Source organism: Primulina huaijiensis, chromosome 1 (genome assembly GCF_012295235.1).
Source record: "Primulina huaijiensis isolate GDHJ02 chromosome 1, ASM1229523v2, whole genome shotgun sequence".
NCBI classification, from domain to species: Eukaryota; Viridiplantae; Streptophyta; class Magnoliopsida; order Lamiales; family Gesneriaceae; genus Primulina; species Primulina huaijiensis.
The window spans coordinates 4,406,088-4,420,199 of NC_133306.1; the positions used below are offsets into that span (position 1 = coordinate 4,406,088).

Below are 14,112 nucleotides of genomic sequence, written 5' to 3' on the forward strand. Positions count from 1 at the left end.
TGAAGATCAATTTGTTATAGGTAGTATATAGCATGTTGAGTGTATTTTTTTCCCTATTCCCACTTATGTCAAAAATAATTATTAGGTCTTTCGGTTTCAACGCAATTTTAATGCTTTTTAAAAATCAGGACCAAATGCAGTTGATACTATTGTACACGGATATGATCCTTGAAGCCTTGTAAACCAAGAAAACATAGAATGTGTTCCAGCATGTTGTGTGTCGGTGCACTTCATAATCTATTTTTAGAAATAAATTTAATGATTAACTTTTAGTTTGCGGTTGAGAATTGTATGATTTTAATATGCGAAAGTATTTGACGGAGATTTGAAATGACTCTATGTTATGATGAATTTGATATTCGTCACAATGACTCAAAAAATAACTATTCGGAATTTTAAAAATACATTATCAAGGGATTTGTCCAATTCAATTGATTTAAAATTTATAAATTTGAATTCATCGATTCAAATACAACTTTAAATTAACATTGATATATGTTTTCATGTAAAAAAAAAAGGTTCTTTTTATAGATGGTGTTAGAAATATTATTTTCTACAATGTGCTTACATATTTAAATAACATTTATATTATATATACTATCTAATTTTGAGTCTAATAAGTGATTTATAAAATCTATTCAATTATATATTTAAAGTATGGATTTTAATGTGTATAAATCATATAGTATTAGGATTGATGAGATTCTAATGAAAATGTGTCATTTAATGTGGTGTTTGGCAATGGACACATTGCTTTGCTAAGGCTACATTGAAGGGACACGTTGAATGGTTGTAGTCCCCAAACCAAATCTATATATATACATATAGTTATTCTTCCNTGTAGTCCCCAAACCAAATCTATATATATACATGTAGTTATTCTTCATTCCCCATTCAAGAGAGGATTAAAGAAATTTCTGACAGAAATCAAAAGCGAGAAACTTGTTGATCCATTGAAGAATCAAGGAGATTTGGTTGTGGAAGGCTTCATCCAAGACAAATTATTTATCATGAATTCCGGTATGTTTAAAATATTTATTTCTGATAATTTGACATGAATATTTAAAGATCTTTTGTGTTCATGAAATCTAAAGTGCAAAGAGATATTTATCATGGATTCCGGTATGTGTTGCGCGGTGATGCTATTGCTTCGGCAGCCGTATGTTGCCAAAGACGCGGTCAAATTTTATAAGTAATCATGCATTTTGAAATATCAAACTTGCTTTGATGGTGCAAAGTTCAATTTTAATAATTTTAAAATGGTTGACTTGCCGAACTTGTCCACTACATATACAACAAAGAGAGTCGTAGGATATTAGAATTTTTAATAGTTCAGCGGATTTAATTAATTAATATTAATATTGATAATATTTTATTATTAATTAAGTAAAATATTGTAATAATTATTGGTTTTAGTCTCCATAATATACTAGTTTGTTTTCCAAATATCTTTATTGCAATTCATGTCTTTTTACGAGAAACCGAAATATAACAAATTTGAACTCAAGTACATCTTTAATTCGGAAAAAAAATGGTCTAAAAACATAATATTATATATTACTCCGCGTACCATGTGATTACTACTTATAACATATGCTTCTATATTAAGTAAGAGATTATTTGGATGGTCACGTTTGGATTTTGTGGTCTTGGTAATATATATTGCCAAAATTTATATTTGTTACACAATATATCGACTGATATAGTACAGAAATGTTTCGGTAAAGAAAACCAGCAAACAATATAGCGAAGAAAACAGTAGAGAAAAACTTAAAAGAAAACCAAACTGAGGCCTGTATGAAATACAATGTCCTTAAAACAGATTTGTTTCCTCCGGTATGTGTTTCGAGGATGTACTCGGACGTCTGTTTTTCAGGATACAACGGAGCAACTAGCAGTAACCTAGCACGAGGAACAACTACGGCGAACTGAAAAATACCTGAACTTTATCACGAGGGCAGAAGAACAACAGCCGAGACAAAAATAAAAGTGTTGAAGGAATGAGAATGCAGTAGAGTGTGTGAGGTTATTCTGAGGACTTGAAGCTGCCTATATATAGGCACTCGGGTTCCATATGGACAATCACTGATGGCCATCCGAAAGGCCAAAGGTCAGTCTAGCTGGAGCATCAAAGGTCATTCCAGCTGGAACACAAAAGGTCAGTCCAGCTGAAACACCAAAGGTCGGTCCATAAAATAATTTTCGAAAATAAAAATAGCAAAAGCCAGGTGAACTTTGGTGAGAAATTTTTGCCTTGATCGGTCTGACATTCGACGCACCCAGGTCGCGTTCGTACGCTTGCACACAAGTCAAACCTTTTTTCATTGCAAATCGGGCCCATGACATTCCAGCTGGAACACCAAATGTCAGTCCAGCTGAAACACCAAAGGTCGGTCCATAAAAAAATTTTCGAAAATAAAAATAGCAAAGCCAGGTGAACTTTGGTGAGAAATTTTTGCCTTGATCGGCCCTACATTCGACGCACCCAGGTCGCGTTTGTACGCTTGCACACAAGTCAAGCCTTTTTTCATTGCAAATCGTGCCCATGATTTGCACCCCTGCACCAGCGTGCGCGAGAGAAAGCCTCTTGACTAATCTTTCTTACACCTTCACAAAGTGTAACTCAATATAAGCTCACCAATGTCATGATTATTTTCCTATGTGAAACATTTTTCATAGGGATGTCAATGGGTCCGGGTTTTACCCAGACCCACAATGGACCCACCCCGTCTGAGGCGGGTTTGGGCATACTAAATGGGTCATGGGGCGGGTCTCGGGTCTAATTTTTCAGACCCACCCGCCCCATACCCTCTCCATATATGTGGATATAAATTGATATGCTCGCGAAGATGGTTGTGGGGTGAGGTGGAAGGTAAATAAATCACATTTTTATTTTGTTATTGTACTTTCATTTTAATTTTGTTACTATACTTTCTCTCTTTAAATTACATTTTTTTACGGTTTTAAATTACAATTTTATTTTTTCAATGTATTTTCTCTATTTAATTTTGTAGGTAATTCTTCAAGTAATTTACCAGCTTGTCCTGTCATTCTTGATGAAGATGAAGATGATCATGAAGAATGTGTCTAAAATATTGATTACTCGCTGATTTTACATTGATCTGTTTAAGTTCTGATGAGTTATTTTTGGGGGAAAACAAGACTTTTTTTGTAGAGTTAATAACTTTTTTTTTAATGTAATTCATTACGTCGTGAAAATACTTTGTTTGCTATTATTAAGTGTGGTCGAAGACATGAATTAGTTTTCTATTGTATTTTATTTAGAGACTTGTTTGTTTCATAATTCAGTAATGTGATAAGAAGATTACAGTTTTCATTTAAAAAAAATTCTGGTCTAACGGGTCTCGCGGGTCTACCCGACCCCATTTCGTATTTGAGGTGGGGTGTGTCCGAAGAATATTTAATCGGGGTGGGGCGGGTAATGGGTCAAAGTTTTCTTCATGGTGCGGGTCTTGAGTTTAGCCATACCCGTCCCATTGACATCTCTAATTTTTCACATACTATCTACTAAGCATTGCTTGTCCAATTTTCCATTAAAAAAACAAGCTCAATAGACCTCTAAGTCCAACAATGTTCACAAGTGTTGATTAAAAAAAATGAAATAAGATAAATACAAGGATTGACCAGTCTCACAGATAAAGATTCGTGAGATCGTCTCACAAGAGACCTAATCAATATACATTATGCAGTAATCATTTAACTATTTTATAATTATCTTAAAAAGTTCATTCCATAATTTTTATTTAAAAAAAATAAATGTTGAAATGTATTATTTCCATACCTTTAATACTCTCAATAACATCTTATCATTATTAAACAAAGAAATCGTCCAAATGTCTGAATCACAAGTATCAGAATATTCAATGCATATTTATCAAATTTAGAAACAAATTCATTCACGCTGGCCCAGGCACGACACCCAAAGAAATCAGTAAAATTGATAAATTAATAATTCAATAAACTTTTGGAAAATTATGCATCCGTAAATATTTTAAATTAATAATCTTTTAAATATTCAGTCATAACTAAGATAATTTAATAAAATATGATTATATTTTTTTTCCTTTTATTTAAATTTTAATTCTTATGATTTAATTTCTATGGTAGTTAGTTTATTATTGTTTGTTTGTACGATGAGTTTTATTTAATTAGTCAATATATTAAATATTATTGTAAATTATTAAAAATAATGAATATCACTTACTTAGTTTTTAAATATATATATACAATAAATTTTATTTTTATATTTATTCAAATAATATGATATAAATATAAGTGAAATACAAAGTTTTTTTGTAATTAAAGTTATGTTTGATAAATCGAAAAAGTATTTTTTTAAAATAATAAATTATTAATTTATCGATTGATTAATATATTTTTAAATTAATAAATTTCATGGTTTCAATACTCTTAATTTTTATAAGTTTAACTGTATAACTTATTATCTTTCTAAATTTTTTTGTCATAAATTAAAATTTACATAATTATAAATGGATGTATAAATTTATGAGGTTATAAATGAGATCACATGGGAAACTAAATTCAAAATATATTTTTTCAATGTAAGGTTTCGTTGTGTTCATATTTACAATTAAAAATAATAATATTTTTTATGAGTGGTACATATAGAATATTCATATCATAAAATTGACATGTGAGATCGTCTCACGAGAGTTTTTCCGTAGTTTCAACTCTTTTAGTTACATTGTCTATGGCAATATAGTGTCTTTGTGTTCTATTAAACGAGATATAGGCGGTCTAAAACTTATTACATGGCATATAATTTTTAAAAATAATTAACAAATATAAGTGATGTTCACGGGAAACTTAGGGTCCGATTCCGATAAGTGTCACTAGTACAAACGCAGGGTTTTGAAACTGTCCTGAGCCTGAAATCACGAAGAAGACCGTTAGAAGGGGGTCAGGAGGGTGTCCTGGCGTAGCCCCTCCGACGCTTAAGTCAGTGACTGAGGATATGAGTGAAGAGCAGCTAAGGGTGCTGCTGAAAACAATATAGTGAATGAATTATCATACGCTCAAACCTTGTATTTATAGGAGAATATCTGAGTCTTTAATGTGCTTGTCTTCCATTTGGACTATGGATGTGCCCGTGATAATGGGCACATCCATGGTATCAATTATCTTTATCCAATAACAACGTATAATCAGCTACATTCCAATTCTAATAATACAATAATCGATAATTTCCTTTTGAGAAATAGTGTTAATCCATGTAAGAACACTTCGTATCCCCGCTAAAATTAGTCCAATTGACCAAATATAAAACCAAAAACTTCAATTTTTTAACATATTTACTTACCGGTAAGATATTAAAAATCTATTATATATTCTACGACAATAAATATATCTAAATGTTTTGTTGAAATCAAGATTATTCAAACCTCAATCTGTATATATTTAACGTCTTAATTCTACAAATGCACAATTCACAAAGGCATTCTGCTACCACAATGGAGAAAACTCCATTTCTCTTCATTGTCCTCTTCTTGTTTCTCAATTTTGTTGCATTTTCAACTGCAGATTCTGTTTATGATTTGTTCGTTAAGTGCTTTTCGGAAAACAAAATCCCAGATTCGGAAATCTCCAGCATAATATACAGCCCCACCAATCCATCGTTCACAAATATTCTCGAGGATTATGTCAGAAACCGCCGCTTTAATGTCGCAACCACCCCGAAACCCAATATAATCGTCACTCCAACGACCGAATTACACGTCAGTGCCGCCGTTTTGTGCTCCAAGAAACTGGGCATCCAACTCAAGATCCGGAGTGGCGGCCATGATTATGAGGGTCTTTCGTACGTGTCGACTCAAGATACGTTTGTGATTCTCGACATGTTCAGTTTCAGGACGATTGACGTCAACATCGCCGATGAAACAGCGTGGGTTCAATCCGGTGCGCAGCTTGGGGAACTGTATTACAGGATCTGGGAAAAGAGCAAAGTCCACGCTTTCCCTGCCGGAATTTGCCCCACTGTGGGCGCCGGAGGGCATATCAGTGGCGCGGGATACGGAAACTTGCTGAGGAAATACGGCCTTACGGTTGATCACGTGATCGACGCAAAAATAGTCGATGCCAATGGCAGAGTTCTGGACAGAGCATCCATGGGGGAGGATCTTTTCTGGGCAATCCGTGGCGGCGGAGGCGCCAGTTTTGGAGTTATCTTGGCGTACAAGATAAAACTAGTTCCTGTTCCGCCGGTTGTTACCGTTTTCAGGGTGGAAAGATTCCAGAACGGTACTGCAGCAGATTCTGTTTTTCAATACCAACAAATTGTAGAGAAGATGGACAACGATCTCTTCATCAGAGTGCTGCTACAGCCAATTACCAGGAACAAAGTGAGAAGCGTTCGAGCAACGTTTATCGGGATGCTCTTGGGGAATTCAGCCCGATTAGTATCGATCACGGATTCTCAGTTCCCTATATTGGAGTTGAAACAATCCGATTGTAAGGAAATGTCCTGGATCGATTCAGTCCTATTCTGGACCAATTTCGACAATACCACAGCCCCCAGTGCGTTACTCAGCAGAGTCCCTGACTCAGTCAATTTCTTGAAACGTAAATCAGATTACGTGAAAACCCCGATTTCCAAATCCGGTCTCGAAACCATTTTCAAGAAAATGGTGGACATCGGCAAAGTCGGCCTGGTTTTCAACTCCTACGGCGGAAGAATGAGCGAAATCCCTGAATCAGACACACCTTTTCCACATCGAGCAGGAAACTTATTCAAAATCCAATATTCGGTGAGCTGGGGCGAAGAAGGTGAAGCGGCAGACAATAACTACATCGGTCAAATCAGGCAACTGTACAGCTTCATGGAGCCATATGTATCCCGTAATCCCCGAGAAGCTTACCTGAACTACAGAGACTTGGACATCGGCACCACCGACAACGGTAAAAACAGCTACACAGACGGAAAAGTATACGGGGTGAAATATTTCAAGACAAACTTCGACAGATTGGTGAAAATCAAGACTCAGGTGGACCCGGACAACGTTTTCAGGAACGAACAGAGCATACCTACGCTGCCCGTTGGAGGAAGGAAATCTAAAGGCTGAATGAGTGGCTTCGTGCATATTGGTCGATCGTTAGTTTAGTACACTTGTGGGGTCAGGCTCAGCTTTGGCTTGGATTGATTATTGCAAAATTTATTTAGACATATTTTTACATGAAGTCATCTGATTTCGTACTTAACTAAATCTATCCATTGAATATGTGGCATAGAACGGATTCCGCGTTTTTTTTATTTCTGTCTGCGCACGCGCTTAGTCGAAGTCGAATTTTTAACGAAGAAATAATAGGTATTTTATTTACATGAAAAAAATTTGTGATACTGTAATTTAATTTTATGAAACATATATTTTATTTGTGTTATTCATGAAAGATATTATTTTTATGCAAAAAAGAAAAATATAATTTTAAATATAAATATGAGCATGATTGCTCCGTTTAAAAAAAACATGACACCATCTAATATAAGATTTATTAGTGCATAATGAAATGATGATTATTTTACCGTAAGTATCATATTTTGAAAAGATTATCATATAATTTGTTGATTTACGTATATGAGGCATGTGATGTGACACATCTTTGAATATTCATTTAAGCAAAATATTTTTTATTGCATCTGGATATAACATTAAGATGTTTCGAACTCGAAACTCTAACGGTAGAAATAATTTCATGAATTTGAACACACAAAGGAAAATGTTGTGCCAACTGATTGAGGACGGGGATTAGGATCGAAGAACTTGGAAGCATGGAATAAAGTGTTCTTAGAAAAAACATGGTGGAAGATATATATGAAGAAAGAAAGCTTGTGGATTAAATGGGTAAATCAAATTTATAGTAGGTATGAGAATGTTTGATATTGGGAGTGGCGAAAGGAAAAATCTCCTCTAATCAAGCGTCTAACTTGCATTCGAGACAAGGTGGTTCAGAAACAGGGTTAGATTGATGCTGTTGTTAATACATTACGCAAATGGTTCAGTGGTAATGACGGGATGGTTGGTGCTCACATATTCTTCATTGGGAGTGTGAGGTTATGGCCATGGAAACCTCTTCTAGCAAAATCCTGCATACTACCTAAACATCGATTCACATTATGAATGTATGCACACGGTAAGTTTCTAACTCGAGATAGACTTGATTTTGTTGACGAAAAGAATATGTGTTGTGCAACGTTGTTGTTGAAAATTTGGCCCATTTGTTCTTCTTGTGCCCGATTTTTGAGCTGATTTGGAATGGAATTAGACAATGTTTGGCATGAAAAACATTATGGGCACAAAAGTGACGGTATTCAATCATTCAGAGGTGTGTATCGATACAACTCCACGCTGACAAAGATGAGATGCTCGGCACTTGTCGTGACGGTTTACCATGTTTGGAATGCAAGAAACATAATCATGTCTGAAAAGAAGAAGCCAAATATTGATGCAAAATTTAAGAAGATCAAGATACTTATACTGCGTTGTTTTCCGGGTTCTATTAATGTATCTTTATTTTCGGTTTAACTATTTCGTTTAATTAGAACCGATAGTTGGGTTGTGTTATCTTCTGGAGATGTCCATTTTAGTTGTATAATTACTTTTTTTTTTTTACATTATTAATGGAGGTCATTTCATTAAAAATAATAAAAATAAAAAATGCATTCTAACGGAGAAAATATAACAACAATTGTGTGTGTTATAATAATTCTCAATGGCTAACAGTTTTTGTTGACTGTTGAGGAAAAATAACAATAACATAAATAACTTCAAATTTTTTTGGAGATTAATGTATTTATATATCTTATTATAAGTAATAGTAATTATATTGTTATTATACTTGTTAATATTTAAATAAAATTATGATAGGAAATAATTCAGTGAGTTTTTAGTATTTGGGTCAGTAGTTTAAACAAACAACCACCTTTTTTGGGTATTTTATGTGTCTGAAAAAAATCTAATTAATTAAATGACTCAGAAAAAACGATATCTGATTCATGACTTTTCCGGTTTAACCACAGGTCTGATTTGGTTTCCAAAAACTATAGAAAAGAATACCTTTTAAAAAAATCAAATTCAGAATAATTAATGTTATTTTAAAAATAATTTGTATTCAACATTTGGACAGATGGCGCACATATATTGTCTGAGTTCTTCCCACCGATGTTTCCCTCCAATTCCCCTCAATTAACTCCATTCCACTGCCTCCCGAAACCACAACGTGAAGCTGAATAAAAGTACAAAACCAACTGAACAACCGGATTTCCCAGACAGTAGGAAAGAAAACCCAGAAAGAAAGTCCGATAATATGAGAGAAATCCTCCACATACAAGGCGGGCAATGTGGGAACCAGATCGGCGCCAAATTCTGGGAAGTTATCTGTGACGAGCACGGCATCGACACCACTGGGAAGTACAATGGTGGTTCTGATCTCCAGTTTGAACGAATCAACGTTTACTACAATGAAGCCACTGGCGGGAGGTACGTCCCTCGCGCCGTCCTCATGGACCTCGAGCCCGGTACCATGGATTCCATTAGATCCAGCACGTTCGGACAGATATTCCGACCCGATAATTTTGTTTTCGGACAGTCTGGTGCCGGGAATAATTGGGCCAAGGGGCATTACACGGCGGGAGCAGAATTGATTGATTCCGTGCTTGATGTTGTTCGCAAGGAGGCCGAGAATAGTGACTGCTTGCAAGGTAATTTATTTATTTATTTTTGCTCTTTTGGTTTATTATCTGGTTTTTCTTTTGTAAGATCTAGTGTCGGGAAGAAACGTCGGATTTTAATTTTCTAATGGATTTATCTCACGCTTGTTTGTATTTCACCCCATTCCTGGTTTTGCCTACTTTTTTCTTATTGGGATTGCTGTCCTTTTCTTGGTCTAATTTTTCTGAACATTGCAAGCTTAGTGTTTTTGTTGGTTTGTGTTGATAATTTATTACTTATTTCGGTTATTTATATTTTATATCAAAGTTCTGTGATCAATTTGGACGTTTACATTACAAATCTTTGAGCATCTGCATTGTTCCCATATAGTATCACCTTTTTGTTTTATAATATCAAGTCGGTTATCACCATTCATTTTTTAATGTCAATGAATGATTATGCATTTGAATGCAGAGGCATTGTCCAGAAATTTAGAAAAATCTGGTGAAATAAGCCATGTTATGTCTTTATCTCATTCTTTTGATGCTCGTATACATGATTGTGTTTTATCTGCAGGATTTCAAGTCTGCCATTCATTGGGTGGAGGCACCGGATCCGGTATGGGAACCCTTCTCATATCCAAGATCAGAGAGGAGTATCCTGACCGCATGATGCTGACATTCTCAGTTTTTCCTTCTCCTAAGGTATCTGACACCGTTGTTGAGCCGTACAATGCTACCCTCTCTGTTCATCAACTCGTGGAGAATGCTGATGAGTGTATGGTCTTGGATAATGAAGCTCTGTACGATATATGTTTCCGTACTCTCAAGCTTGCCACTCCTTCGTGTATGTTCATTTCATTTTACCCATCTTCATTTCATTTTACCCATCTTCATAGAAAATGAAACTAATGGCAAAGGGAAAGGATGACCAGGGTCCGGGGGAGGATTTCACCTCCCTTCCTCTTAAAATTTCCTATACACATCTACATCTTCCTAAACCAAAAGTGTAAAAAATGATATTTTCGCCTTCCTTTACGTTTTAGAAATTTTCGGAATATCTTATAGGATCGAGTGCTTCTTGTTGTACCGACCTACAAGTGCTCAATATATAGTCAAAACTGAATTTGGGGTCACGTATTATAGGCGGTGCAATTGTTAAAAGGTGGATTGGCGAAGAGCAGCAATTGCTCTCACTACCTTTATGATTGCTTATGTATCAAAACCTATTGCTCGTGGTTTAAAAAATATGAGTTGCATTCTCAATCTAAGCTATAGCTTTAGTACAAAGGCAAACATCGATACAATACCTCCTTTATAAAGTTTCTGGCTCTGCCAGTGAATGAAGTGATTTGTGAAAGTGAGAATATAAATTTAGTGAATGCTAAAGCAATGTTTCTTTTTGCTATATTTCAGTTGGTGACCTCAACCACCTGCTCTCTTCTACCATGAGTGGTGTCACTTGTTGTCTCCGGTTCCCTGGACAGCTGAACTCAGACCTTAGAAAACTTGCAGTGAATCTTATCCCCTTTCCACGCCTTCATTTTTTCATGGTTGGATTTGCACCCCTTACCTCCCGAGGCTCCCAGCAGTACCAAGCATTGTCAGTACCTGAACTGACTCAGCAGATGTGGGATGCCAAGAACATGATGTGTGCCGCTGACCCACGCCATGGTCGATATTTGACGGTCTCTGCCATGTTCCGTGGTAAGATGAGCACCAAAGAAGTGGACGAACAGATGATCAATGTACAAAATAAGAATTCCTCCTGCTTTGTCGAGTGGATCCCAAATAATGTTAAGTCCAGTGTTTGTGACATCCCGCCTAACAGCCTGACAATGGCGTCCACTTTTATCGGAAACTCAACTTCGATTCAGGAGATGTTCAGGCGTGTGAGCGAGCAATTCACTGCAATGTTCAGGCGTAAAGCTTTCTTGCATTGGTACACTGGTGAAGGGATGGATGAAATGGAGTTCACCGAGGCTGAGAGTAACATGAACGATCTTGTGGCTGAGTATCAGCAGTACCAGGATGCTACAGCTGATGAAGATGATTACGAGGAGGAAAACGAGGATGTTGCTGCTTGAAATTCTTACGATGCCTCTCATTGTTTGTTCAAAATAATTAGATCTGCCTATTTTATTAATACATGATTAAAAATTGAGAGATACCCTTGACTTACGAGGTGAATATGTATGTACGAATGAGTTTTGGCAATTTCTCTTGCTTGCTTTTTTGTTTCATGTTTTTTGAATCAAGGTTGTTAGTTCTTCTGCAGACGTTATTGGATTTAGTATTTCACAATTTGTAGCTGGCAATAAGTTGGTTGATTAGTGTAGATTTTTTGTGAAAGACAACATATTATTGAAAATTCAACTTAAGCAATCGACAAAGATTAATCAAATTACTTACCAACATTATTTGTCACTGCAAAAGAAAAGTCCACAAGCAAAGTATCTAAAATTTTGATTGCATCTGATCAATTGTTTTAGTATCGCTCTGGAATGACTTGGGCAAGAAGATCATCGGCGATAGCTGGCTTCGAATTCCGAAGACTGCATCCATGATAGTGATAACTCCGGGGTTCTGGCGGGCTACGATGGCAACTGCAGTACCATTTCCAAGTATGGGAAATTCGATACTTCATGGAGATGGCAATTTGTCTCTCTCAAATATGGGAAATGTCATACATTTGTAACAATCCTCCACCTCTACCAAAAAATTAAACAAAAAAGTGGTGGTGTGAGATTTTTAGGCTATTTTCTTTTTGTTATTTAAAACTAATTATCATATTTAAAAATAAGAAAAACATTTTTTTTCACATTCCCTTGCATAATAATTACTTTATATTAATTTTTAATATTTCTAAAAAATTACTATATATTATTATAATATTATAGCTCAATATAAATATTTTAAGATCATATCGCATATTATTTAAATAACATCTATCAAACAAAAACTTTAAACAAACCGAACGTACCCTTTATTTTTAATACATATATATACATTTGTTTTTTTTTAATAAAAAACATATTTCTCAAAATAAACCTTTAAAATTATTATCGGAAATAAAAACAAAAATTCCTTTAAATTTAGAAGAGAAACATGTTTTCCTTTGGTTGAAAGCCCTATATATTCAAAGAAAAAAAATCATATTGTAAATCATTTGATGTTGCATGCAGATTTAGTAATGTTCTAGGCTGTGTTTTCAAAATTGGACCGGATTGGTATGTAACTGTTCGATCGGGAATAGATAACTGATCTGGTTAGAAACACTCTAAAAAACTGTTTTAGTCATCAAACTCGATCAAAAACCAATCGAACTGGTTATGAACCAGAAAACAGGCTGAGTCTTTTTTAAAAAAAATAAAATGATTAGTGATCATATGCTAGTACTCCGAATATTAGTCCAATATTTTTTGGTTAAAAATGTAGGACGGATTTACTTAGAATGGCCAATACAAATATAAATATATAAAAAAGTACCGTCAGGCATCGGACATGATCATGGTCCATGATGATTATAAATAAGGTGCTATTTGAGAAATTTTTTTAACATGGAGAATTTGTTATACTTATGTTGTGAACTCGAGACATCGTCTTAATTTTAGAAATTTATTGTCAGATGGACAGTAATTTATCGGCGTATTTGAGATCTTTTTCAAAGCAGGAAATTATTAGGATGTAAAAACTGAAAAATAATATGTATGATGATTTAGAGCGGTCGGAGAAGGGTAATTTCAAGCTTCTGTGATGTGGGTGTTTATAACTAGTGGGCTATGTAATATTTAAATTATGGTGAGCATTATATGTAATTTTTATATATATGGAACATATGGCTGCATACAAACTGTGCATGTATTATATGAACGAATTAATTATTCATGTATAGAATTGAATTTTAGTTTCCAATTATTCTCGAGGGAAAATAATTTTATTATCAATTAACTTGTTCAATTTTGAATTTTGGTTTTAACTTTTAATTTTCGATTATTTTAGTCAAATCACACACATGACATAAGACCAGTCATCAATTTTCGATATCACCGACGATTAAGACTGAAACACTAAAACAAAACTTTGAAATTTTAGCACACAAAACTCAAAATAAAAAAGTTAGGACCAAAATGTTATTTGCCGTATTCCTAATATGAGATACACAAAGAAAATCAGGATTTAATATTATTTCTGTTGTGAAAAAGTAAAAATTTACGGTAAAAAGTAAAAATCTCAAACTCTCAAAATTATCACACTACACACTTTATAATATTTTTCTCTCAACTCAATTGTGATTTTCTTCACAAATGAGAGATCTATTTATAGAAAATTTTTACAAATAATCCAAAAATAAATTACATCATTACTTTCATCATCACACACAAATTTCAATATTCAACACCTAATTTTACCTAATTTTCAACATTCAA

The 14,112-nt window shown here is 34.5% G+C and overlaps 2 protein-coding genes across 2 annotated transcripts; both read left to right on the plus strand.

The window, feature by feature from the left end:
* The first annotated feature begins 5,393 nt into the window (after positions 1-5,393).
* LOC140978758 (berberine bridge enzyme-like 21) lies at positions 5,394-7,286 on the plus strand. The gene has a single exon (XM_073443977.1). It carries the CDS (start codon positions 5,460-5,462, stop codon positions 7,098-7,100), a length of 1,641 nt encoding a protein of 546 aa, XP_073300078.1. The 5' UTR covers positions 5,394-5,459; the 3' UTR covers positions 7,101-7,286.
* Positions 7,287-9,221: 1,935 nt separating this feature from the next.
* Positions 9,222-11,992, plus strand: LOC140984572 (tubulin beta-1 chain-like). The gene is made up of 3 exons (XM_073452132.1): positions 9,222-9,733; positions 10,260-10,529; positions 11,099-11,992. Exons 1-3 carry the CDS (start codon positions 9,340-9,342, stop codon positions 11,767-11,769), a joined length of 1,335 nt encoding a protein of 444 aa, XP_073308233.1. The 5' UTR covers positions 9,222-9,339; the 3' UTR covers positions 11,770-11,992.
* The last annotated feature ends 2,120 nt before the right edge of the window (positions 11,993-14,112 follow it).